Source organism: Trichomonas vaginalis, chromosome IV (genome assembly GCF_026262505.1).
Source record: "Trichomonas vaginalis G3 chromosome IV, whole genome shotgun sequence".
NCBI classification, from domain to species: Eukaryota; Parabasalia; order Trichomonadida; family Trichomonadidae; genus Trichomonas; species Trichomonas vaginalis.
This window is the reverse complement of record NC_067206.1, coordinates 2,421,846-2,449,423: the sequence shown is the minus strand read 5'-3', so window position 1 is coordinate 2,449,423 and position 27,578 is coordinate 2,421,846. Positions and strand designations below refer to the sequence as shown.

Here is a 27,578-nt window from a genome sequence, read left to right as displayed (position 1 = left end):
AGAATATTAGTTATCATATGCTATTTTTGAATGATTTTATTTTATTTTTGTTTTACTTTTAAATATTGTTTGTATTTTTCGATCAATTGGCATCATAGTTACTATTTTCAATTTCCCATCTTATAGTCTCTCGAAATTATTATCCTTTTTTTTTAATAATAATGTAATTTCATTCATAGGAATTCTATATGTTGGAGGCAAGAAGGTTATCATAATGACTTATTTGTGCAATACAAGAAAATTTTTATTTTAATTGTTTTCCAATTGTACTGAAAACCATAAATATTATGATTGGCCACGTTCGATTTATTATAAAAACATCACTGGAGTCATTCATTACTATGTAAATTTCCTAATTTTTGTTTAGAAAAAGTAAAAAATTAAGTAAGTATATTGAAAACATAAGGTATGAAAATTTTTTTATTAGCCTATGAATTACATCATTGAAAGAAGACAGTTAACAGTTTGGTTTTCATCCTTACCACAAGCCTCGTAAACCTGGATAACTGTGAACTGGTCCTGGTTGGGGAAGATCTCGAAGATTCTCTTGAGAACTTCCTGCTCCTCTGGTGAGTAAGAGCTCAATCTGGCCTGCATTGGGTTCATTTCCTGCTGTGGGAAAGAATCTGGAGCGTCAGCGAAATCACCGCTGGCTGCAAGGTTTTCAATTTCCTGACTTGCAGCGTTAAGTTGTTCCTTGATTTGTGGGATATCGAATTTGTTTGGATCAAGACCATAATCATTAAGGAACTGTTCTGGATTGGCCATGTACTGTTGTGCGCGATCTGGGTGCTGTGCTGCGATTGCCAAGATGTATTGTGGAATTAAAGATGGCTCAGCAGTAAGTTTCTCTCTGAGTTGGTTTATTAAGTTTTGTTGATTTTCTATATCCTGCTCAGATGGGATGTAACCTTGCTCTAAGAAGTTGTAAGCGAGTTCGGCATTTCCTTTGGCTGCCTTGAGAGCTGCAGTAGCTTCTTCCTCCTTGAAACCGAGTTCCTCAAGGGAGTTAACAGCTGTAACGAACTGTGGACTGGAAACAAGAGCGTCCATGTCAAACTGATTTTGCTGAGTTGGTTGAACAAGTTCTGGTAATGGAGCTGCCCTTGGAACTGCTGGAGCAGGGGTCTGTGGAGCTGGAGCTGGTGCTGGGGCAACGGCTGCTGGAGCTGGTTCTGCTGGCTTTGGAGCTGCTGGTTTCTTGACGATATGGACAATGAAGAAATCTGTCTTCTTGATATCAAGGGATGAAATAAGCTTGGAATTATCGAGCCTGTTGGCCTTAAAGATGAATGTAATATCCTTTGCTTCTGGATCGCATTGCTCACGGAAAATTTCTTTGGCTTGGCCAACAGTAGCATCTTCTGGTACATCAATCTTATAGATATTGCCTTTAACACTACGAATAGAGAGCTGACGAGTCATTTCGAAATGTCACCTTTTTGGCTGAGTGAAATGACCGATTTATTAAAAAAATTTTTCCAGCGTTTGAAAATATTCATTTTTAATATATCTTATACAACTAAAATTTTGATCTTGAAAGGTAACAAAATTATGGAAAAATTTTGAATGAAAAATTTTATTGCCATAAAGTTAGAAAATATGCATTTAAATGCAAGTGATGAATGTTTTCGTATTTTAGAAGTTTATTGCAAATAATATGTGGTAAATTATTGAGGATATGTTTATGCTTACCGCCCTCTCATATCTCCTATAATGTATCTAATAGATTTCCATTGGCCCTTCTGAGTGAAAGAGATCATCAAATTTCAAATAATGAAAATTATATACAAGCTTGGCTTCAAATCGCTTAAATGTCATCAAAACACTGACTTCCTTTATGTTCATTGAACTTTACAGCCAAGTATTAAAAATATGAAAGTATTCTCCCCTCATATTTTATATTTTTCGAATTTTGAGTTGGTTTTTCTTCTTCAATTTCATTCATTCTATACATTTTAGTCAAATAAATAGTGCGGATATTGGAATTAATCTTCACAGATCTATGCAGAATCGTTATATTCTTAACGAATTACACTCCAATTTCTATTCTGACCAAATTATCGAATCAAATCGAAATATATTTATGCAATACGAAAACAAAATATGCAGATCGAAATTTGTTTCATGTATAACCAATAATGACGGTGGTGCAATTTTTACTTCTGTAAATCTGTCAATAAACTTCTGTATGTTTATAGGAAATGCTGCCTACCAAGGTTCGTGTATATACTCTCAATCAGATTTTTATATTTTGAGGTCTTCAATGTATAATTGCGAAGCAAAAAAGTCTGGAACAATATTTAGCTCGAATTTTCAACCATCTAAGTTCAATTTTACCCTTACTTGTATTCAAGGTTGTTATTCTACCAGTTATTGTGCCTTGTTTCGCCAAAATTCCGAAAATACAACACTTAATGGAAACAATGCGACCAACTGCTACGCCAAAGAAAGAGTAGGCGGATTTGGTATTGTTGGTAGTCAAGCTATCGTCAAATATTCCGTCATTATTGACTCCAGAGCAAAAGAACACGTAAGTTACTTATTATCTGATTGCAAATCATCATCTTTTTATTATTCAACATTCTTTGCAATTCAACCATTTGCATCTGCCCCTGGGACAAGTGTTTGTATTGGCTTTTATAGTCCAAATTCTCAATGTTCCGTAAATCACATGTTTTACGGGCCATTAGCACCAACGAATCAAGTTGCATTCTCTTGCGGACCTGATTGCAGCATATCTATCGCAAATCTTCATACTACTGTTTCGCCTCAAGAAATTACATCTACAAACTGTTACTTCGTGAATAATGTTGACTTTTTAGTACCAGTCCAGCATGCTTATACCTTCAAAACTCATGCTTTTATCGGATACACCGAAATTGTTAATATATCAATTTATGAAAGAATTTTCACTACCTCTTGCGATGTTATGGCCATATTTACCATGTTTGTCTCGGCAACACTCATGGGTGGTTTGTTCAGCGTCATCCTTTCAAATCAACTGGAAAGTTTAATCAATTCCTTAAAGTATATATTGGCTGAACCCAAAAAATCCAAGAAGAGGAACCCAAACCCAAGAAAAATTAGTTCAAGAAATATTTTATGAAAAATTTACAGTTATTTTTATCTATTGTATAATATTTGTATGTTTATCATGTAAAAATATTGTTTGTATTGAATTTGTGATATTAATTTTTGTTTTTACCAAAAATGATAAAATTAACGCAAAAAAAATAAATAAAGATCGACCATTATTGATATCATTATCATTCATTGACCAAACAAGATTAGTTTAAACATTTGACTATTCTACATTAGTGATTTATATCCAATAATTTGGAATATGTCATCAGTTGAATCTACCGTTATCTAATTTCCAAGAACGAATAGAGTGTTTTAGATTGTCATTTGTTATTCATATATCAAATGCATAGGGAAGAAATTGAAATTCCCAATAGAAGGTGTTCAAATGAAATGAGAATAGAATCAATAATTTATGGAAAAATATTATTGAAAGTCTTGAAATAAAACTTGTAATTACAATTTTAGTCTATAAGTAAGGTTAATTTACTTTATAACTGGATACAATATTGAAATAAATATGTACCAATGGCGAATCTTACACTTTTGTTCTCTATTCAAGCTTTTTCTCGTAGATCAAGTCAGTTTGAGCGTCTGTTCCAACGACAAATGTGTGTGCCCCAACTTTGTTGTATCCCATTGACTTATAAAAAGCTAAGGCGTTATTGTTATGCTCCCAAACACCAAGCCAGGCGTGATCTTTTCTATAAATTTTTGCAATTGTTTCAGCATAGTTCATTAAAATCTTTCCTAAGCCACGTCTCTTGAATTTCTTATCGATGTATAGTCTTTCAATTTCAAGATAGTTAAGTGGCTTGGCTTCGGATTGTGCGTTTTCCATATTTACCTTTAAATATCCAGCAACTTCACCATCAAGCAATCCAAAGTAAAATTGACTGTTCTTGTTATTCATTTCGCGAGTTAATTTTGGAATATTGTAAGCATCATCGAGAAACTTGGCCATATCTTCTTCAGTGTTTGAGTCCATGAATGTGTCCTTAAATGTGGCTCTGCTGATCTTCTGCAATGCTGGGATATCGCTAAGTGTGCAAGGGCGAATCATATTTGGCACTTTTTTTGGTATTTTTTCGATCGAAAAGTAAAATTATTGAAAAGTTTCTCCATACACCATCGTTTTCATGCTGTGAACTTTGCATTGACTAATCCATTTTTGGCCAAGAGCTCGATAAAGTTCGATGGGAAATTTGCCTCTCAAAATTTTGAATGAAACTGTGAACGAATTTTGAAATGACCGAAAGGGATGCAGGGTCCCTTCTTTACGATCAGCTATGCTATGACATATAGAAATTGATCGAAATAATCTTTTGATTATATTAAAAACACGTTTATAGCACTAATTATTGAATAAATATAATTCTCATTTTGTTGTTTTTATATTACAGATTTTGAGATTCGGCTAATTTTATGATAAAGTTTAGATTTAAGTGATTGGTTCTTCAAAACAAACATATTAATGAATGGTCACTAGGAAATATTGAACCAAAGACTCATTGTATGAGACAAAATCCGAATAAAATATAATAAGAATCTTCATTACTAACTATTGCATGATTTACAGCTTCTAAGATTGAAGTTTTGCAAAATGAATTAAAAAATTCAAAGACAAAAAGTAAAAAATGATGAGTAATTATTGCAAAATAGAGATAGATTTTACAGAATATTATTGTATTTTTGAAAATGGTGAATATTATATATTTACGTAAAAAATACAATCGCTTATGGACAATTTAAAACGGAAACCATATCATTCTGAAGGTTCTGATGCGCAATGGCATCATGGATATCAAACCTCTGTATAGAATGATAATTATTGTAAGGTTGGCCGAGGAACGAAACAATTCTGCGCTTATAAGGGTCGTAAACAGTTCCAAATGACTGGAACTTTGGAATCATGAACAATCCCTGTGTAGTAATGACGCCATCGTCGTAAGAAGTCGTATCACCGTCAGGACAGACATGAAGAATCGACCATTTCTTTGCAGGAATGTTGAACAGGTACATCAAGCTGCCAGAAAACTCTGATGTACCGCCAAAGTAGATAAGGTGGTCACCAACTAATACCATGCCACTTCCTAGGGATGTCGAAGGAGGGCTTGGACCATTTGTCTGAACAATCTTGATATCGTTGGTGGCAGTGTCGATAACAAGAATACCACCTGCCTTGGAGCAGCCGTAAGAATAGATTTGATTTCCGTAGACAACCGAAGGCACGTTTGTTCGCCCCTGTATCTCGGTTGGTATGATGGTCCACTGAGTGGTGTTGAGATCGAATATGCATAATTCGTTGACCCATTTACCATCGAAACCTCCAAAAGAATAAACCTTACCATTGACGAGATTAAAGATTGGAGATGATCTTCCTGTTGGTAATGGGCCGTTTATTTGGGCAAGTTTTACTTCGCCTGTACTTAAATTGACATAATACATATCATTTAAGTATTCTGTGCCAGAATATCCACCAAAAACTATTAATATGTGTCTGAATATAACTGCCTTACTTCCAGATCTTGGCTGTAATTGATCGCCTGACAAGATCACGTTTTCCCATTCTAGAGAATCTAAGTTCAGACGCCATAAGTCAAAGAGCATTTCATTGTTCTCGGTTATACCATTTCCAATGTAAACATAACGCGAATCTTCATCGATTGCAGAAAAGTGTCCTGTTCGTGACTGTGGAGTAATTTTCTTTGGAAAATACGTCGACCAAATGCATGGATATGGAGCTTTATAGACATTTAGCGAGAAATTTGATTGAAGTTTGTTAGAATCTGCGTCGATTTCATAATCAAAACCTCTCTCAGGGATGAAGCGTCCGCCTCCAATTGGATTGTAAATGTCTTTAGAGTAAGGACGAATACAGGTTGTCGTGTCTATCTGGCTACTTTCTTCGGCTCCCATTTTTGAAATGATCATATAAACTTCACAATAATTCTTTTCTATGAGCTGACTGAAAATTAAAAAATCAATAATTATGCTGGATTAAAAGAGTAGATTCATAAATGTAAAATTTTTGAAGAAAATTTTGAGAACTTATATGTTATTTCCGCAAGCTATAATAATAGTATAAGAACATTTTTATCAATCAATAAATTCTTATAAAATATGTTCGGTTTTTTGAATGATCTACAACTATTCGATTTTTGAACATTTGTGCTGAGATCAACAAATCACAAAATGGCAATCAAAAAAGTTTTTGAAATATTATTATTGTTTGTTAAATCGGGAAAGTTAGGAGTTTTCTAATAAATTATTTTGAAACAAAACTCAAAAATTGAATGCTTCAAAATTTATTTTTGGAACATTCAATATTATAATTTCTTGAATGTAACATTAATGCACAATTTTATTCTTAACGAACTTAATTTGATTGTTTACTTTATCGGCCACACAGAATAAAAATCCGTTCATTTCCATTTCTTATTTTTCAATTCTTAATATTTCACTATCCGTTTCTTTTTTAACAAAATTTCATTTCGACTTTTTCAAAGCTTTCGTAGATAATAATATTTTAACTACATACCATTTACCATAAAATATTTTAACAATAATTTTGCCATTGGAAAAGTGACATTTCAATTTTACATCCATTTATGTTTGATATAGTATTTTAATGTTCAATATTTCTTTAATGAATCAATGCCTTCTCAATTTTTCTGAAGATTGCTTTCTTCCTTTTTTTTAGATCTGCAATTTCATTTCATGTCCTAAAGCCTTTAACTTCTTAGTACATTTATATCATATCTCAAATCAGTCATTATGCTTTCTCTATATTCTGATATTGATTTTTCAATCAACAATATTCATTATTTCAATCATTTTCGTTAACTTTTTTCATGGTTTTCTAGAGATATGATATTTTCGTTCCAGCTCATCACCAATTGATGCATTATTTCTTTGATCTTGATTTCAAAAGAATTCTGATCAATCTTTATTTGAACGATTCGCATGTTCTATGTTTCGCCAAGATATCTGTCCTATATTTTTTTTTAATAAAATTTCACCTTTCAATTTTTTATTTACATTGATGAGGAAGAAAACCAATCCAAAACCATCAAAGAAATTGAAAAAACTTGTAATCATTGCAGCATGTGTGTTTCCATTGTATTTAGGATATCTGTATTATCAATACACCCTCAGATGCCAAGATCCTCCAAAAATCGAACAAGTTTGCAAAAAAACGGATATCTCACTCAAGCAATTTCATAACAAAATATGCATTACAGCCTCATTACTAACACGTGTACCGCATCCTACAGTTCCTTATCATAAATTATTTTCAATGAATATTTCAAATGATTTCTTTACAGAAATCTATTCGAGTTCTGATTTCGAGACAGTTTCTGGGTCATACTCACAAACTCAATTTTGTGTTTATCACCAATTTCCTCAATATTTTAATCTTTCTCTCTCATGTAACGGAGAAAATATTTACAATGACACCATTCACATTATTGAGGCAGATCTATCAAATGAAGGATCTAGTAATGTTCGTCTCAATGATGGAACAATGCTTGTTTTAAGTGATTTTTGCCTCGATAAAAATGATAACATTCTTTTCGTTTCAAAGCACCATATAGATGCAAAACCTATTTCACTTTCCCATAATAAGAACGTTACACTCAATATCAGACCGAGAAAATCTGTTAAAAATTGGAATCTTGATAAATGGACGACAGTTTTCTCCCATTTTCCGAAAACAGAGTGTTGGATGTCAATAATGAGTTCATTGCTTCCGCTTTGGAAGGGGAGCATTGAAGATAACCACGGAATTAAGCTTCGAAAATTCGGTATGACAAAAGACGAAGCTGAAATTTACATGAGAATGAGCCCGGACTTCAGAAATAGCAATGCAAAGCAATGCTTTGGCTATGGAGTTTTTCCAAAATCACAAAATCTTCTTGATCTGAATTATTTCCATTTAATTTACGATGCAACTCTATCGTATGATTCAAATACTGTCAAAAGATTCAGAGAAAATATCACAAAAACGACAAGGCATCGAGATAGAATTCTCATCGATAAATATTTTGCAAAAGATAATCAAGATATTGTTAACCTGCCTGATTTCGATGTAATAATACTTAATGAAAGTCTTCCACTCTACAAAATTGCAGACCTTATGCATAGTTCTAGTATTTACATATTTTCTCATCTTACAACAGCTGTTTACGGATTATTCCTTGATCCTTCATCAATGATGATCGAAAGGAAAATGATTGGCGCTGGATGTTTAGATTATGGAAAAAGAATTTCAAATTTAGTCGGTTCCAAATACATGGAAGTAGGCAAAACAGATGAAGAGTGCACAATTCCTAGCTTAGAGAAATATATTGTTCAAGAACCAAAGTTTTCAAACAAAAATTGCTTAAAAGAGATTAAAGAAAAGATTGGATTGTAATACAGCCAAAAATTATAAATGTATGAATAAAGTTTATGCGATTATTACTTTATTTTTCTTTTTTTAGAAATATCGAACATTTAATTTGCTGAAATATTAGGAAAAAAAAACTTACATATTGTAATTATAATAGGGCTGTACAAGATTTAAAAAAACATTGCCGGGTTACCGTAGAGGCCTAAAAAAATCGCGCCTCGGCGGCAAGCCGCCTCGGCATTAAGAATGCGCATCTAAATTTTTATATGTCCTTCTTTCTTTTATTTTTCCCTTCCCTTCCTTTTCTTTTCTTTTTTTCCCTCCTCTTGCTCTCATTTACCTTTTTTTTCCTTTTCTCTCATCATTTTTTCAAAATTTAAAATTTTTATCAAAAATCTTGCCTATAAAAGCAGATTATGGAACCTTTTAATGCCTCTTAATCAATATTATACAGCATAAAGCATATTAAATGAAAGTAATTACGTATAAATTTATTTTATTATCTTATTTATTAATTCTTTAGCATGTATTGTTTAATATTAACTTTTCTGTACATTAAATATGATATCTCCAAAGTATGAATGCCTTGTAACGAAACGAAAACTTAATTTTATGTTGAATATTTGTCACAAACATTAGATTATTAAAATATATGTTGGATATCCCTTAGTATGAGACTTCATGACTCTTGTTGTCTAACGTGAGCTTTGGATTGCAAGCTTGCTACAGCACATAAGTATTCTGTGGTTAAAAAAAACCACATGAGCTTTAAAAACTATAAAACCAAAAATAATTGTTATAATTTAAATGAAGAAGTAATTTAAACGATTTTATTTATGATCAAATTTTATATATTTTTTTGGATCAAATCCATTTTAATAGAATTTATATACTATTCATCTATTAGTAAACACTACCGTATATTATTTTTTAAGCTATCTTACTTTTTTGAACTTTTATTCAAATCTTTGGTCGCAAGAAGAATTGCATGATAAATAAAAACATTTAATCAAAGTCAATTTTATTTTTCATATTCAAATGGACTGAGTGTTAACATTTAACATTTTTTGCTAATTGTCGTCAAAAAATTAGGCGTAAAGCAAAAATTGATATTTCATATGGTTTTATGATAGATAAGCATTATATTCCACTCATTATATTCGTAAATTTTGAGGTTTATCCTTCGCTTTTAAGATCATTGAATTGATTTTTATATAAAATAGTTATATATTAGAAAATAATATGAGTTTATATGATATTATTTTTCAGAAGATTTCATTCTATATGCCTATGAAAAGTACTCTCAAAACTAACTTTTCCCTAATTATAATTAAATCTAGAATATTGTATTATGCTTAGTATTATTTCATTTTTCTCATTCAATTTAGAATTTACAAATGTCAAAAAATTGAGAGCTGTCACTTTTGATGAATTTCTGTTTATTACAGCATTGTTATTAATAATGAAAAATAAAGCTTATTTCAATGAAAATTGTTCTGCAAATTTATTTTCACTTTTGACCTCACTTTTTCCGTAATTCAATTTTTTTACTTTTAATATTTTAGATCTTCATAATATCATTTGAAAAATTAACCATATAAAAAATCAAGTTATCAATTCACTTTTTCCGTAATTCAAAATCAAAATATAAATAATATATCTTTTTATCAAATATTATTATTATATTCTATGAAAAATGAGGTCCGGAAATTTTGCGGATTCCCGTAACTCAATTTTACGGAAAAAGTGCAGTAAACTATTCAAAATACGGAAAAATTGGTGTAAACTAATGATTTTACGGTAAAATCACGGAAAGTCCCGGAAGAATATATGTGCCTATATGAAATTATACAAAAATGAATCAAACGCATTTTAAAAGATTGTTCTTGTATTATAAATGCTATTCGCAGATTTATTAGTTGAAGAAAATTACCAAATTTTTGCCGATTTACAAAAAATGATTTACAAAGCATATTTTTATAAGGCTTTAAAAATCTTTAAAATGTGACCGGTGACGGAAATCCATGGTAACCAACCGCGGTTCCCGTTTGGAATGCCATAAATTATAATTGATCTTATGCTAAAGAGAAAGCAAATAAAAGAATTATAAAAAAGAAATACTCTAAAATAAATTAATAAAAATTATCCCGCAGTATTCTCGGACACAAGTATAAACTTACATCCAGCGATACTGCGGATTTATATGTCAACTTGAACAGATGATACCACCGGGTAGCAACATGCCTGGTTGACAAAAAGGTGTAATCGGGCCACGGCAAACCGCTTCTTCACAATTTACTAGCCAATTATAAAAATTAATAAAAGCATGCTTGTCATTGGAAATAAATGCGAAATATTTGATCAATTTCCAAATTCTTTGAATGAATTTTCTCATTGACTTCTGAAAAGACCTTATTTCATGGATAAATGAGTTTAATCAAAAAAGCTGTAGTTTTTTGGTTTTATTTACACACCAAAATCCAATTTGATCTGAAATCGAATCTCCCATATTTCATTTCTTGGAAGGTGATTTTATTGATTCGGACTTTAAAAATCTAATCTAGAAGTAGATTAAAAGGTGAATAAAAGAGTTTAAGAAAATTATATCAAATTCAATTAAAAAAAAAACGCATTAAATATAAAACATAAAATAAAACAACTAATGTATGAACTTTGTTAGAAGTCCATGTTGTTCATGTAGGCTTCATCATCGTTGCTGCCATTGATGATGTCGCTTGGATCGTCTATGTGTGCAATTTGATCTCCTTCGAGCTCTATTTCATAGCTAACTCTTGTGCGTCCTTCAGATATGTTGTCAATATCTGTTTCAGATGAAAGATCGGAGTCTTCGTCTTCCGATGAGTTGGAGTACGCCTTTCTATAAAGGTACAAAGCAATGACTGCAACAATGAAGAGAATGAGCATTCCGCCTGCTGCAAAGCCAATGATCATCGCTGATGTGTATTGTTGCTTAGAAACTGAATCGTAGTAAATTGACTCAATCATGATATACGTCTCAACTTGTGTGATGTAGTAAGTGATCAAATATGTGAGCGTGTATTCATTGACATTAATTGTAGTATTCGTTACTGTTGTTGTAGATAAGTTAACAAAAGTGGTTGTTTTCGTTTCAACATTAGTAATTGCTTCGTATTTACTTAGTGTTCTTGTTGGATCTGGAGTCTTCGCTGGAGTATCGAATGGAGTATTAAAGGGCGTTGAATGAGGTGTACTATGTGGTGTAGAATGCGGTGTACTATGTGGTGTGGAGTGTGGTGTGGAGTGTGGTGTAGAATGTGGAGTAGAATGAGCTGTGGAATGTGGTGTAGAATGTGGAGTAGAATGTGCTGTGGAATGTGGTGTAGAATGTGGAGTAGAATGTGCTGTGGAATGTGGTGTAGAATGGGGAGTAGAATGTGCTGTGGAATGTGGTGTAGAATGGGGAGTAGAATGTGCTGTGGAATGTGGTGTAGAATGGGGAGTAGAATGTGCTGTGGAATGTGGTGTAGAATGGGGAGTAGAATGTGCTGTGGAATGTGGTGTAGAATGGGGAGTAGAATGAGCTGTGGAATGTGGTGTACTGTGTGCAGTGGAAAATGGTGTAACACCTGGAGTGGTAAAAGGTGTACTGGATATTGTTTGTCTAATCCGTTGTGTTGTTAAAGTAAATGTATATGATCTATTTGAAATTGTTTGGCCTGCTGTGTATGAATATTTAAAGCTAGGACTTTTAGTAGTTGGAGAAGGAAGTCTTGTAATTGGTGTTGCCACATAAGTATAATTAGAAGGTGAAGGAACAGAAGCAGTTGTCTCAGTTGCGTTGTTTGAGATTTTAGCTGGTGTTGTTGTTGTAAATTCTTTGAATGTATCATAATTTGTTCTATTTGAATTGGTGCATATTGTACCGTTTGCTTGCAATGCGATTATATATGATGTATTGTGGTTGAAGACAATATTATCCAAAGACTGTGTTGCATTGTTTTGGAAATCATCACCTATTGAATAGTAATTAGTGTTCTCAACTAATATAGCATGGCCAATTCCTTGATATATATTTCCTTTTTCTGTAAAATTAACATAATTGGATGTAAAGCAGCAGCCAAATGTTTGAAATTGGATTGATTGTAAATTGTTAACTGCATCATTCTTGACAGAAATCGCGCCACCACCACGATGACTAAATATTGAAATATAATTAGATTTGTAACCAGAATAATTTGTATAAGTATCATATTGAACAAAATTCTTTTGAAATGTTGAATAAAAAATATGAAAAGATGTGAAATATTGGCATTCTATAGCTCCGCCTGATATATATGCATTATTTTTCTCGAATGTTACTGTCTCCATGTAAATATCAGTTGAATCGAAAATTGAAACTGCTCCTCCACAAGTTTTGGCAGTGTTATTATTAAAAGTGCCATTTTTAATGTATAACTGCCTATATATATTGGGGTTTCCTTCGAAATAGATTGCACCTCCAAATCTCTCTGCTGTGTTATATTCAAATATTGTATGCATTATCAATGCAGCTGAGTCAATTAAGCATATTGCTCCTCCCGTTGCAGCTCTATTGGAAGTAAAGTTGGTAAGATTTTTTGCGTTATTTGTGCCAATGATGTTAACAATAGACTGATATGCAAAAAGCGCACCTCCAGATCCTGGATCAATTCCAACCCCAAACGCATAATTGCCGGAAAAATTAGTTTCATTAAGAATATTAATTTCGCATTGAAAGAATTCAAATTGTCTTTGAGAGGTAGTATATGATCCTTTTATTTCAACATGTCTTGTTTGTTTATCAGTTAAATCAAATATAGTTTCATTTTCTTCTTGTATTTGTTTAAAAGCTGGTAATGATTCAAGCTCTGTGCGTATTTCCGAAGTGAAGAAATCTCCAGTCTTGATTTTTGGTCTACTTTGCCTTGATTTAGATAAAAAAAGGTAAAAAAAGATCATTTGATTTTGTTTAGAAAATTAAGATCTTGTACAAATTAAGGGTGCACACGAGAGGATCATGTAAACTTCAGAATTTAGAACCTTATTTTTAGGCATTATCTTGGCTACCTATTTAGGCTCGAAAAGCAAAAAATATCAAAAAATACAACTTGACTCCATTATGACCCTTTCATGGAGGTAGTTTTTATCCGCTAGTATTTTCCCTTTGAATCTCTTTACAATTCGAAATCAAATTCAAAACTCAGTAGAAGAAAGGAAGAATCGACTTACTACGGTTGTAATACGAATAAATACATATATTTAATTATTTTTATTTACATAATAATTGTTTGAAGCTCATATTCCATCAAATTTTTAAATAAAAACATTAAAATGTTGAAAATGTTCATATATTTTAATAGGGTTTTGGCACTTTATTGAGGAATTACTACATACATAGTCGAACTGAACTTGATATTTTGAAATTTAAATTATTTATCAAAATTAAAATTTAACTTGAAATTTATAATGATTTAGTCATATTTTGCATAATTCTAAGTAGATTTTGTAAAAAATCAAGAAAGAAAAATTTTAACGTGCTTTATTTTTTCTTTTTTATAATAATACATATTATTATATAATTAACATATTCATAATGTTTCACCCTTTCAAAAATATAATCCTCCTCCTCTCAAATAAACGTACATACAGGTGGCCTCTTTTTTCAAAAAATTAAAATTTGAAATTTTGGGCTCAAATATTAGAGATTTTTCAACCTTCAACGATATATGTTGTCTATATCAGACCTCCTTTCTTTTTGATACTTAACATTGTTCCTAAATCTTAGCCGTTAAGGCTGTTCTGAAAATATTTTTTTTTCGAAAAAATTCGAAAAAAATTCTTAAAATTCAAAAATCCCTTAATTCCTGAGGATTTAGGGTTGTTAGATTCCCGACGATAGGTGTCTTGGAAGATTTGCCTGGTGTCATCATAGTGTCTTTAAATCAAAAATTTTATTTTGGAGTTAGTTTTATTGATTTTTCAATAAAAAACATTTCTAAAACAAGAAAATAAAACGATAAAATATTTATATTTTATATAAGGATCTTATATATTTAAAATAAATATCATTTTATTTTTTTCATTGGTGTCTGTCAAACCATAATACACTATTCAAAAATTCAATGTGTCTTGCGGTTTCAAAAGACACCTTCAAATTGAACGATAGCACAGACACTATTGAATTTTACCCATTTTATTTAGTTTTTACCCTTTTTATTTTTAAGAATTAATGACTGAAACAGCCGTTTTGCTATGACCTCAATCACTTTTATTTATTAGTTTAAATATTATTTAATTTTATTATTTGAATAGGCCAACTTATATTTGAGAAGCTCAATTTGAGACCACTTAATACATTGAAATATCATAAATATTGAAATATTAAAAAGTGTATTTCAAAATATTGAAATTATAAAAATTTATAATACTGAAATTGAGACAAATTAATAAATTCAAGGTGTTTTTTTTGAAATAACTCTCAAATATTATTTTTTTGTTTATGTAATGATGAATAAATATGATTGCTTTAATCAATCATAAAAACTAATTTAAGTTTAAAATAATGAAAGGATAATTTGATCGTTTTTTAAAATAGAATTATTTTTGATGATTTGCAAGAATCTTTGAAAAGAATATAATATAGGTTCTATTTTTGTAAAATTTATCCAAATCATGTATTACATAAATTACGATTAAAACGATGAAAGAACCAAAAAGTGTGTTTTGTGTTTTGTTGTTGCGTGTTGGATGCGGGATCCTGTTATTTCCGAAATCGACAAAAAATTTGGAAATTTAATTTCCGAAATCGAAATTATATTAATGTTTTTAATATTCTTATATCAAAAGGATTAAAGTTCATTAAGAGAAAAACAATTCTTCTTCTTCAATCTATTGGCGCATTTATTTCTACACGCCAATAAGGAAGGGAAAATTATAAGACACCATGGTGTCTTCAAAACGCTAATTTTTGATAGTTTTAACAACCCTACTGAGGATTTTGGAAAAAAGTTTTTACATGAACATGTGTATATTATATGAAGTATATTGATAAGGTAAAAATCAAATTTTATTGCATATTCATCGAGAAAATAAACTAACGAATCCCTCAAAATTGAGAGGGTAATCCTCCTCCTCTCAAATAAACGTACATACGGGTGCACCCTTAATGACAGTTTGTCATCGAACAATTTCAGAAAATTCGCAAATCATTCTGGTATAATTGTCTAATAATATATTCGATATTTTATGTCTATGGATGAAATAAAAATTTTAAAACGTATAAATTCGAAGTTGGTCAATATAAGTTATTAGTATCAAAATAGATAATTTTGCTAAAAGGAATTGTGAAGGATTGTAAAATTTTCTGATTTTTTGAATGAAGAGATTTTTGATTGAATGAAGAATCTAAATGCTTAAATGAGCATTTAGCTATAAATTTTCATCTTTCCAATTCATACTTTTTACCTTTCAACTTTTATTTGTGATTCAATCCAATTGAATTCTAACTCTTAAAGCTAAATTTTAAAAAGCTAGTTATTATCAAATCATACAATAATCCAAATTTTTATTTGATCACACAGATAATTTGAACATATGAGTAGCTGTTCGTTTAGTTAGTTCAGGTGGTTCAAGTACGATCCGAAAAAAATTAATATAATTGTCAAATTAGAATTGTGGGAATTCAATTAGCTACTTTCAAAAAATAATCTTTTCTTCGCATATAGTAAGGGTTTCGTTTTGCTAAAATTGTCACTTTTATAGCATATTTGTTTTTGGATGTTTTGCGAAACCAAAAAAAAAACTATGATATACAATGTGTGTGTAAAGAAAATACTTTATTTACTAGTTAAAAAATCATTTGGTATTGATCAAGTTTTTTTTTCTGGATAAGATATTATATGGATAATTGGATAGAAAATACAATTATATAATCTTGTACCTGGTTTAATTAAGCTAATTGTCATCAGAAACTTGTAATTTTTATGAATTTCAGATTTTCTTTTCATTACTGCTTTTCTTAATAGGTCAAGTTCTTATTTACGTTATAAAGTATGATATTTACAAATATCAAGTTATCATGTTTTTTGAGAAATTATGAGAAACAAACAAAAATGAAAAAGATAGGAATAGCAATGAATAGTGATGTGGGTATAGAAAATGTAAGAGATATGAATGCAAAGCAATCAGTATTTAGGATATTGACCATAGATTTCGAAAAAAAAATGCTGCATATTGAGCGAAAACTATGATTATATTATAAGGCTGTCATTTAAAGCATAATGAAACTATTCCCTTTTCATTTTAATCGAATAAGATAGTAAAGATTTTTGAATTAGCTAGAAACTGATGAGATGTTTTCACAAATCAGATTTTTAATCTCTATAATGCATAATTCACTCAATATCTCAATTTTGATATTGCGAGATATTTTTGCTATCGGTTTCGCAATTTTGACACAATAGCAAGAGGGTTCTATAAGCATTATTATCAACGTAGAATCTGAATATCATATCAGAAAATGTCGCAAATCTGACATTTACCCGACAAAATAGCAGAGTAGGTGACAAAAGTGCTTACTCTTAAACAACCGTCGGATTTCCGGGTGAAATCGTGACACACTTTCGTCTTTCGTAGGCAGTGGTGGTTGTTACAAAAGGTAACTTCGAATGTAGCGTGAAATCTGCAAAAAAAATTCTGAAATTTGAATGGAGAACACAAAAATTGAATAGTTTACGTCAATAAAAAAGAGAAAAATGAAGCCAATGTGTCTCGAACCTAGGACTTAGAGCAGCAATCACACTGTTTATCACATTACACTACATGCATCTCTCACCTCAGTGAATGAGATCAACTATATGATAACTTTTTCCCCATTATATTCTTGTGGAAAAGTGACAAATAGCAACTTTGACCCTCTCTCCAAAATAGCAAAAATAATTGAATACTTTTCGCAAAAACTTTAAAAATCGATAAAAATATGAAATATAGATATTAAAGAGACTTTTTATATAATATTCATAAAGATTTTCCAAAAATATGATACCGCAAAATTAAAAAAGTGACGTCTTGAGTGGAGTCAAAGGTCGAAATTGCTAGCTAAATGTTTTTTAGCGAAATTGCGTATTGTACGTTTTTTTCGCAAAACGAAACCCTTACATATAGCAAATTAAATATTTAGACATTATTAGTATTGTCAATATTTCATAAATTTTTTATCCTTTTTTTTAACCATTCAGATACTAACTATACAATAGCTTTTATTCTCTATAAACATATGCTAAAATTTCATTCAGGAAATAGTTTGAACTTATCAATAATCCAAAACCAAAATATAATTGAAGGAATAAGAGTGGGGGACAAACTCGCCCATTGTCACTTTTTCATTAACCTTAAACTTGTAATTTTCATTATTTTTAATTAACCTTATTTCTTTCCCAATTCCTGATTTATTTTATTCACTTACTATTAAAAGTCACATTTTAATAAAATATAATAATTTATTTATAGCATTTTTTACTATACTGTAATAAAAAATTAATTATAATAAATTAAATGTTTATTAAATCAAATGTTTTCTTTGCAATAATATTTTTAATGTTGAGTAAACAATGTTGGGATCAAGTGTATCATTTTTCAGACCTTTCTGAACAGCTTCAAGCATACTGATGCATTCGACTTTTTTAAATTGTGTCATTTCTTCAAAATCTCTTGTGACTTTTTTGATAACTTTAACACTTCTCTCTGAATCCAGACCTTTAATTTGCAACTTAATCAGGAATGAAGGAACAACACTGGAATATAACTCGATGACAAGTTCATCGAGTCGAAGATTTCGCCTTTCTGGGAAGTACTGGTGCTTCAAAACCTTGAAATGTGATTCCGAGATGTTGTTTGTTCCATCTCCTTCATTTCTATAGCGAAGCATCCACCTGTCAAGATGATGGCGCCACTGTTGGTCAAAGTATTCACGGGCAGCAGGTTCCTCATTTAAAATTTCTTCTAAATTGTTGTAAACTTCATCAGGATCAATTTCTTCCTCTTCAGAACCAAAGACCAATAACTTCATTAAGTTATAGAAAGTTTCGAAGTTGGAACGATCTTGAAACTTTTCAGCCTTTCTCATGACAGCGCGCAACACATGAACGCCACACCAAATGATCTGGCATAAGGGGATGGCTGTTTCAACAGCATTTGTGATTTGAGGTGCGCAGTCCATTGAAAAATAAGATGGTTCGCGATTGATGGAGCCAAAATATGCTGTGAGACAAACTTGTATATTTTCACTTGTGTCGGGCCAAACGAAAAAATACAAAAACGGAAAAACAATTGATTCCGCGAATTTGCCAGTGACGGCATAAAATGGTATGCGAGAGCGCAAGAGCTTATAAGTGGAATCAATTTGATAAGTTTGTATTTGATGTGAAAAAGCATTTGCTTCGAATGGGGCGTAATAGAAAATCATACGATCTGGCTCGTGAATAAACTCGATGAGATCATCTGGAGAATGACTCTTAACCATGTCGACAAAAATTGCAAGAGATGTAACATCATCCGCTGAGAAACGGGTATTGATTGCATGAAGGCGTTTAGAAAACTTTTTTAAAGCATCTGTAGATTGTTGAAACATTTCCGGAATGATCCCACTATCAAATGGGATATTAAGATCTTTGAAACACCTTAATTGTGCGTAAACACGGTCTTGATTTGATTCAAAATATCTTGTTAAATAAGATCTATAAAAATATGATGTAATTTGTTGTGATTTGTTTGGAAAAGGGGCAGAATGATTGTGGGTGTTAATACATTTTCGTATGTGGTACTTGTCATCGGGAAGTGTATCAACAAGGAAGCGACATGGACAATTCGGCCACTTACAATTAAATTTGATTTGATTTCTTTCTTTCCTAGTTTTATATGAATAACTACAACCTGCTTGGATTTCTTGTTGCACTCGATACTTAAGCAACTCGATATATGTGAGTTCGTGATCTTGGATCTGCATTAAAATGAAATGATTTGAAAGAATAAAGAATTTTGAATATATTGGTCTTATTTTGATAAGCTTGGTCGTGTTTTGAATAGCTTGGCCATCTAATTCAATTATGATCTTTGAAAATTAGGTGGAATAAAACTAAACATAAATGTAAAACTAGGGATATGAAATTTTGGTTGTACACCACTTGTATGTGCCGGATACCATTGTGTCAAATTTTTTCTGAAATTAACTTTAAAAGTACTAAGTAAGATCATGAGATATAGCAATATATGTTTAAACCAACTTATATTTTGGTTGTACACCACTTGTATGTGCCGGATACCATTGTGTCAAATTTTTTCTGAAATTAACTTTAAAAGTACTAAGTAAGATCATGAGATATAGCAATATATGTTTAAACCAACTTATATTTTGGTTGTACACCACTTGTATGTGCCGGATACCATTGTGTCAAATTTTTTCTGAAATTAACTTTAAAAGTACTAAGTAAGATCATGAGATATAGCAATATATGTTTAAACCAACTTATATTTTGGTTGTACACCACTTGTATGTGCCGGATACCATTGTGTCAAATTTTTTCTGAAATTAACTTTAAAAGTACTAAGTAAGATCATTTATTTTTGCATAATATAATGCCAATATGGTTTCTTTTGATTTTATTTCATTTATAAGCAAATCAGATTTACCCAAAAACTCCACTCCATAAGCGTTCATTTGCTAAATTAAAAAGTGACAATGGGCTAGTCTGTCCCTTTCTCGAAGGAATAACAAGAATAACTGTCCAAAAAACAACTGAAGAAGCTGCAGCTTGGCCATATCCTGTGGACGAAGCAAGAATATAAGCAACCGTTGAAAGGGGCATGGTTGATAAAATTGAACATTGTCTACCGAGAGTTCCCGATATCTTTAGAGCCTTCGAAAAGGCAATACCTAGTAGGGGCGAAAGAATGAATCGGAGAGACACACATATCACTAAAATGTACCATTCGCACGCTACTATTGAGTTCTTTTCCAGGAACGAACCAATACATAGTAAAGAAAACACTACGACAAAGTCTCCCATGTATTTCGCTAGCCTCAATAAGAATGTTGGTGCTTTAATGGATGTACAGGCCCAAATCAAACCTAAGAAAGCGCCAACAAGAAGCGGGGTTTTAATAGAGTTCCAAAACGCAAGACCTATATCTTTGCACGTTAAATGATATACAAACTTTTCGTCTGAATTAGAAGCAAATTTTAATTCTTTTTCTCGTTTTATCTTTGCAATATTTGTTAATAGCATGTAAAGAGGTACAACAAAGAAATAATGGAAAAACGGGCAAATAACAATGATTTTTGACGAATCTTCTCCCCATATCGAAGTAAAAATAGGAAGACCGATAATAATATAATTGACATAGCATGTACTTATTTGAATTGTAACGTATTTTTCTAGTCCATCTTTGCGCCAAATGATAAAACTGAGGCAAATTATAATATGAACTGAAGCATTGACAAGACTAGTCACTAATAAAAGTTAGTATGGTTATGTTGGGTACTGTGGCACTGCGCGCCTCCGTACACCACTTAACGGTTTTGACACTTTACGAAACCGGTAACGTATATTTTACAACACAAACGACAACACTAACTTAACCTTAAATATTTACAAAACCACCACCCACTTCACTTCACTAACGAACTCACTAATGTAAAAAAATAAACGTTCTCACTATCGTTCTCACTAACGACTTCACTAATGTTCTCATAAATTTTCCTCAATATCTTCATCATCAGTGTTAACCCTATTGTAGTCATACTTGAAGCCATAAACTTTCTCTAACTTCTTAACGTACAATTTACATAACTTACCTTCGTCATCATATGGTTTAATGATATAACTATTTCTATCTTTATACACAGTCAATGAAAAGTCAACTGGTCTCGGATGTATTTGAAAGAACATGTTATGCTCAGGAAGGAAGAATAAATGTTTAAATGTATGTTTGTTATATTTTTCGATTTGTATGAGTTGCTTTTGTTCTGTCATTTACATCCAAATAAAAATTTTCAGTAAAATAAAAAATAAACTTAAAAATTAATTATATCACCACCCTCACACGTATGAAACATAGCACAAAATAAATTTAGGTGAAGTGGTGAGATCTCACCTCTTTTTTCACCTCTTTTTTCACCCTGTTGAATTCATTGCTTTATAACCCTCTTCCTTGGTTTCTTTTTAGTTGCTTTCTTCACGTCTGTCTCCAACTTGACTGTCTTTCTTCTTCGGCCGTAATGATACCAATTACTTCCACCAGTCAATGGGTCAAATGGTCGTTCATAAGGGTTTCCATACATTCCATAAGGTCCGTATGGATAAACCGCTGGTGGAGAAGAAACATTTTCTTTAGTTCCATCGACTCTATTTAAATGCATTGTTTCACCTTTTCTGGTCATTAAAGTCTTTTGCGTGTTTTGCAAACTCATCGTCCTTTCCTAAAGCATTTTCTGACTCAGTCGCAACCAAATTGGATGCTTTATTTATGAGCCCTATTTTATTTAATCTTAACTTCTTTGCAACCCAGCTCCAATCTTCCCTTTATTTGCATCTAATGTCTTCGAAACCCTTCCTCCAATCATTTTATTTACTGCGTCATAAGCTCCAAGTGCTTTTGCTCCAAATGCTAATGCTTTTTTCCCATTGCGCCTAAAGCTGCCCAAGCTACCATTTACCCCATATTAAAATCATCTCTCTTCAATATTATCTCATAAAAGTTCTCGTTACTGGAGAAAGTCAATGAAGCATAAACGTTCTCACGGGCTTCGCCCTCACCGCTTTGCGGTCTATCTAACTTCTTTCTTATCTCATCTATACGCTTCAAAATGTCTGAACAATTGCTAACATTTCTACAACAGTTATTTCATCATGAATGACCTTCAAGAACAAGCTCATTTAATATGCTATTAAAATCATTTCAATAATGAGTCCATCCTTTCCGTCTTTGGTAGCACAACATCTTCATTGAAGAAGTTCGACAAGTCTTATGTTAAACTTACTGACAAAGTTTGTTATACTATAATGCTTCGCGGCGAATACATGTAGTTTGAAAGACATAATATAGATTCTTCAGCAAATTCACTTATACTGGATTTTATAACAATGTTCTCACGAGACCAAATACCACCAATTGACAATCTTGTAAGCAATCTGCTGAACCTTCTACTGTAAACGTCGATGTAACATTCACGAAGGTCATCTATTGACATCTTTGAGTCACTGAATTTAAATATTTTTCTTAAAGCAATCGTCATTATCTAACCATCAATAGCTTTGAATTTCATTCGAATATACATCTGCTTCATTAAATGTAAAACCTGACTTCTTTGCAGAGATGACTTTAAAATCTATTGCATTTGTTTCAAAATTATATGCTATGGTAACTTCTGAAGGTAATGGATTCCTTCCGCAGTCAGTTTTCTCTCACTACCGTTTGAAGCTTTGTATTAAAAACTTTCATGTTCATCTCCTGTATCTAAGTTCACATACACAGCAACAGGAAAACTATCTTGCTTCTTTGTTTCATCATTATATCTCAAAACATTAAAGTTCTTCAATAATATTGTTCTTCCTGCTGGAATATTCTAACTTGTCTGATTATTCAATAGCTTTCTCACCTCCTACATACTCTACCCAGTGTCTTGATATTCATAAGTATACTGACTTTCTTGAATTTTGGTTGGTTTCATCATAAATGTTCATAGTATATCTTTATACTCTTGTCAGTTAGACTCGGTGCTATGTTCTGAATATTTCTGACTTGCATTTTTAATGGAGATAAAATGAAGCATTTAATACATGACGTAGATGAAGACATGAATGAAACTACAGACAAACTTAACTCTTCTCTCATTCTTCCTTTCAGTAAGGACTATGAGTTCTGTTCAAATGGTGTGTATTTCTATTGTGGAAAGATGGGTTCAGGTAAGACATTTAACCTCATTCGTCATATACTCATAACAGAGCGTTTAGGAAACGACTCTTACTATGACCAAATCATTATATCAGCAACTTTAGACTCTATGGACTCAACAGCGAAAACATTTATGTCAAAAGTTCAAGCCTCTGTTGTTAAAGTTCCAGACAGTGAACTCATTGAATTTCTTCAACGTTACATTCGACGTAAGAGGAAATATTATGCCATCGTTGAATTTATACAGTCAGGAATGCAAAAGACTTCTGAGGAGATGGAAAGAATTATTGACAAACACCACTTACGTCAATACTCAGGAGTTTACGATATGAAACGACTTACAAACTACATTCTGTCAAAACTTTCAAAATACCCCTTCAAAAAATATCCTCAAACACTTTATTAGTTTGTGACGACTTCGCCGGAAAAGGTTTAGTGTCAAAACCAGACTCACCATTAGCTAACATCATAACTAAAGTCAGACATTACCACTTAACTGTAGCAATACTTATGCAAACATGGAGGTTTTTAGCTTTAAACATAAAACGTCTCATAACTGACTTCATTATCTTTCAAGGTTTCTCACGTTATGATATTGAACTCATTTGGAAACAGTCAGGTATAACATTACCTTTTGAAGAAATTTGGGAAGCATATAAGTCTCTCATCTCTCCTCGTTCATACCTTGAGATTCATATCATGACTAATACCATTAAAGTCAAAAATATTCCATGGGAACGACCAACATTGTTTTAAAGTTTAACCTTCAATTGACTGATGGTAAACAAATTCCATGCATCTCTGTCGCCATTTCTGTTAATATTTTTGCTGTCATTCATATCATCCACTTCCCCATCCGTTAGCTTTTGAGGATATGCGTTAGAATAGCTGTTCTTAAATGAAGGCTTTTCACCTTTGAGAGCATAAACTCTATAACTTTCTGCATACTTTATGTTTGAACCTCCTGAGCCATCATTGACATAAATTTTTATAGGCTTCCACCCTTTGTTCATGTTCCTGCTTCTTCCCTTAGCTCTTTTGTTCAGTAGTTCTACATCTTTATACACAGCACCTGTCTCAGTGAATTCAACAATATTTTCATTCGTTAGCTTTACATTCAAACCTTGTCGAGTATATTGTTCATTTCATACATATAAAAGGTTTTTATTCTATATGAAATGAGAAGCAAATCCATCTTAGCTGGTGCCGTTAATGTTCCAATTGAACCAACATCAAATGTTGACTCACGAACGACAAACAATATTGTCATAAAGAACTATAGTTCAGAGTGTTTGAAAGAAAAAGAACCAGAACTTAAGTCGTGAATTTAAACACATCTTCAAACGCTAACGCTACATCAGATGTTAAGTTAGAGTATCCACCACTGGACCAAATTCTTTCAAGAGAAGCCAACGACAACCCTTACACAAATGTTCAAACAAATCCTTCAGATAACGTAGACCATTACCTTCTTCAGTTATACCAAACAATTTTACTCAAAGACGATAAGAAGCTTTTGACAAATCTTATAAGCAAGAACCAAATAATTCTAACAAAGGAGGACCTTGAAAATGTTATCTCACGAATAACAGGGAAACAATGTGTCATTGACTATCTCGACCCTGAAATCGAATGCTGTGGTCAAACTCCACTATTCATGAAAATAGGTAACATCCGCATCATTGAAACACCAGGAACTACAGGAGTTGAGTTTAAGTATAAATATTCGAATGAATATACAAAACTTTCAACAGAATATAAACTTTGTTTGAAATATGTTTTAGTAAATTAAAGCAATTTGTAATATCTGTCCAAAACTTCTTCAACAGTATCGAACTCATCTTCATAATGCAACCTAATCTTATTGACTTGGTGCAGTTTTCACTAACACAATATTTTTCTGTTCTCTTGACTGACATAACTAACTCATTTGTTTCATCAAACAGCAACAACCAAAGTTCATGACCTAATACATAACATTCATACTTTATATTTTTAGCTCTGAGTTCTCTTGTAAGCTGTTGCATTTAATATTTTCTAAAAAGTCAACTTCAACAGTCATTCGCACTGGTGCCTTCAGTTCTACAGGCTCTCCTTGAAAGTCAACAAGTCTGAATTGCATGTCTTTCAAATTATGAGGACTAATGCGAACCCATTTACCTAAATGAGTTGCTATGACAGGAACGTTTGGAATGAACATTGAATTGACTGCATAACAGAAGGATTTATATTCTACTGAACCTTTACTATTAACTCCTGAAATACCTGTGACATTAGCTATTTTTGACTCAATGTACAAACATTGCCATAACATACGTATGGAACAGATTTCATCTCAATCGTTTTGTCAACACTTTTCAAAGGAAATGTCATATGGTATGCACCCAAAAGAAGTTGTACTCTATGACTCATTCTTGGTATCTTAAACTCCTTCGCATAAATGAACTTCAAAACTCCTGCAATAAGTTTAACATTCATTAAGTTTTCTTCGTTATCCTTGTTTATTGTAGTATTTATGAGAGCATTTAACACTCCAGCTAATGTTTCCATCTTATATTCTACATTATTGTGAAATCTTATTTCGTGCTTCTTTCCATCTATTTCAATCTCCATGAAATCTGTTTCATCTGTTATAACGAATGAAGCGATAGTATTGAAGTCAACCATTCTGAATGCAAGCGCCTCATTCTGTAGACCTAAGTTTGTTTGTAGCTTTACTGTCCCGTATTCGTTTGGGTCTGTACTTTGCAAATAGAACAACATTTTATTCTCATTAAAATATGAGTATAGCTGCATATGCGTATGAAGCTGACAGAGCTAAACGTTTATATTTTGGTCAATACTCTCTCACACTTACTGACAAATATATTGTTATCACTGATGGAAATACTGAGAAATACATAACATGGAAGGACTATGAAAAGTTTGACCCTATTTTAACTCCATGTACTATGCCGTTTATAAAGGACGGTGAAATTATTGAAAAAATAATACAACCGTATATAGGTCTGTTTATGAAGCATTAGAATATATGTTGAATCATAACCCAAAAAGATTTGACCCAAGCACTACACCATGTGCAATGCCTTTTATTAAGGACGGTGAAATCGTAAGAGTTCCGGATTCAACGGTTTACACAGCTGTTCAAAACAGTTTACAAAACATTTTAGCGAATATCTTTAATTCAGAAACTACAGAAATAAAATTACCGTATATAACAGATGCTAAAGAAATTAAATCAAAAACGACAACATTATTTACGTCACTTAATGATTTAATGACTTATATCATTAATATTCCTGCACCAACTACAGCATTTGATCCAAACTCGACGGTTTGCAGTGTACCTTTCATAAATGACAGTTCATTAATTACTTTAAGGGATTCGACAGTAAATGAATCATTAAAGGCTCATTAATGAAAATCATTGATTTTAACTCATTCACGAATACATATAATTCATTCATTAATGTTTCATACACTTCTAAAGAAGGTGAGCCAAAAACTATTGATAAAGCGGTGTATGAAATAAAAGCATCAACGACGAAATTGAATTCGTTAACTTTTGACGGTGATAGTTTCGTTAATGACATAACATCGGGGAAAACAATTTTAACGAAAGAATATTTAAAATCTCATGTTAGTGAGTTCGTTGAAATTGAAAAAGAAGGTGGAATTAAGTTTGATCCACTGAATTTCATTTTCAGCTTAGCGAATGCGGGTGTTAGTTTCGCTGAATGGACAACTATACAGAGTGAAATAAATGCAATATGGACGTTTTTGGGGTCAAAAGCGGGAATGGGTGAGCTTGTAAATGCTGCAAGAACATTAGGTGAAACAGGAAATTTTGTAGATGGTTTTAAAAGACTTGTTTCAAATGTTTTAACAAACACAAAGAAATTATTTAGATATACCGTACATAACGGACGGATTTTCGAACAGATAGCAACAAACCCTCCGGTTATGGCTGCGTTGATGATGGTTAGAGATATAAAACCACGTAACGACGGGAACGAAGAACATGAACAACAGGATACTGGTCGGGTTATTCGAGACATTAAAAACGTGTATCCTGAAGTTATTGATTTATTTAGAGGAGTTAATGATTCAATTTCAAAACATTCTATAACCCTCGATGAAGAGAATAAAT

General features: G+C 31.9%; 7 protein-coding genes and 2 pseudogenes across 9 annotated transcripts, besides 10 other annotated features; 3 read left to right on the top strand and 6 right to left on the bottom strand.

Moving 5' to 3' along the window:
* Nucleotides 1–395: 395 nt before the first annotated feature.
* On the bottom strand, nucleotides 396–1,425 carry TVAGG3_0014760 (UV excision repair protein RAD23 family; the record flags this gene model as incomplete). The annotated part of the gene is made up of 1 exon (XM_001308215.2): nucleotides 436–1,425. The coding sequence occupies one exon, from the start codon at nucleotides 1,423–1,425 to the stop codon at nucleotides 436–438; it is 990 nt and encodes a 329-aa protein (XP_001308216.1).
* Nucleotides 1,426–1,558: 133 nt separating this feature from the next.
* Nucleotides 1,559–3,109, top strand: TVAGG3_0014750 (uncharacterized protein; the record flags this gene model as incomplete). Its single annotated transcript, XM_001308214.1, has 1 exon — nucleotides 2,192–3,109. The coding sequence occupies one exon, from the start codon at nucleotides 2,192–2,194 to the stop codon at nucleotides 3,107–3,109; it is 918 nt and encodes a 305-aa protein (XP_001308215.1).
* Nucleotides 3,110–3,520: 411 nt separating this feature from the next.
* Nucleotides 3,521–4,171, bottom strand: TVAGG3_0014740 (acetyltransferase (GNAT) domain-containing protein; the record flags this gene model as incomplete). The annotated part of the gene is made up of 1 exon (XM_001308213.1): nucleotides 3,638–4,147. The coding sequence occupies one exon, from the start codon at nucleotides 4,145–4,147 to the stop codon at nucleotides 3,638–3,640; it is 510 nt and encodes a 169-aa protein (XP_001308214.1).
* A 567-nt stretch (nucleotides 4,172–4,738) lies between these two features.
* On the bottom strand, nucleotides 4,739–6,008 carry TVAGG3_0014730 (nitrile biosynthetic process; the record flags this gene model as incomplete). Its single annotated transcript, XM_001308212.1, has 1 exon — nucleotides 4,822–6,003. The coding sequence occupies one exon, from the start codon at nucleotides 6,001–6,003 to the stop codon at nucleotides 4,822–4,824; it is 1,182 nt and encodes a 393-aa protein (XP_001308213.1).
* Nucleotides 6,009–7,129: 1,121 nt separating this feature from the next.
* TVAGG3_0014720 (uncharacterized protein) lies at nucleotides 7,130–8,540 on the top strand (the record flags this gene model as incomplete). Its single annotated transcript, XM_001308211.1, has 1 exon — nucleotides 7,130–8,503. One exon carries the CDS (start codon nucleotides 7,130–7,132, stop codon nucleotides 8,501–8,503), a length of 1,374 nt encoding a protein of 457 aa, XP_001308212.1.
* A 93-nt stretch (nucleotides 8,541–8,633) lies between these two features.
* Nucleotides 8,634–8,824: a mobile genetic element.
* A 1,063-nt stretch (nucleotides 8,825–9,887) lies between these two features.
* Nucleotides 9,888–9,924: a mobile genetic element.
* Nucleotides 9,888–9,924: a terminal%2Cinverted (terminal inverted repeat of Banshee-A3 transposon ID:TVAGG3_0014700).
* Nucleotides 9,925–11,155: 1,231 nt separating this feature from the next.
* On the bottom strand, nucleotides 11,156–11,485 carry TVAGG3_0014690 (uncharacterized protein; the record flags this gene model as incomplete). Its single annotated transcript, XM_001308210.2, has 1 exon — nucleotides 11,156–11,485. One exon carries the CDS (start codon nucleotides 11,483–11,485, stop codon nucleotides 11,156–11,158), a length of 330 nt encoding a protein of 109 aa, XP_001308211.1.
* Nucleotides 11,486–13,477: 1,992 nt separating this feature from the next.
* Nucleotides 13,478–14,356: a mobile genetic element.
* Nucleotides 14,357–17,033: 2,677 nt separating this feature from the next.
* Nucleotides 17,034–17,063: a mobile genetic element.
* Nucleotides 17,064–17,826: 763 nt separating this feature from the next.
* Nucleotides 17,827–17,864: a terminal%2Cinverted (terminal inverted repeat of MuDR-5_TvMULE4 transposon ID:TVAGG3_0014650).
* Nucleotides 17,827–20,236: a mobile genetic element.
* On the bottom strand, nucleotides 18,039–18,545 carry TVAGG3_0014660 (MULE transposase domain-containing protein; the record flags this gene model as incomplete). Its single annotated transcript, XM_001308209.1, has 1 exon — nucleotides 18,039–18,545. One exon carries the CDS (start codon nucleotides 18,543–18,545, stop codon nucleotides 18,039–18,041), a length of 507 nt encoding a protein of 168 aa, XP_001308210.1.
* Nucleotides 20,199–20,236: a terminal%2Cinverted (terminal inverted repeat of MuDR-5_TvMULE4 transposon ID:TVAGG3_0014650).
* Nucleotides 20,237–20,992: 756 nt separating this feature from the next.
* Nucleotides 20,993–21,683: a terminal%2Cinverted (terminal inverted repeat of Maverick-1C transposon ID:TVAGG3_0014550).
* Nucleotides 20,993–27,578: part of a mobile genetic element that runs on past the window's edge.
* TVAGG3_0014640 lies at nucleotides 23,331–24,184 on the top strand (annotated as a pseudogene). The gene has a single exon. A coding segment is annotated over exon 1 (854 nt).
* TVAGG3_0014630 lies at nucleotides 25,416–26,191 on the bottom strand (annotated as a pseudogene). The gene has a single exon. A coding segment is annotated over exon 1 (776 nt).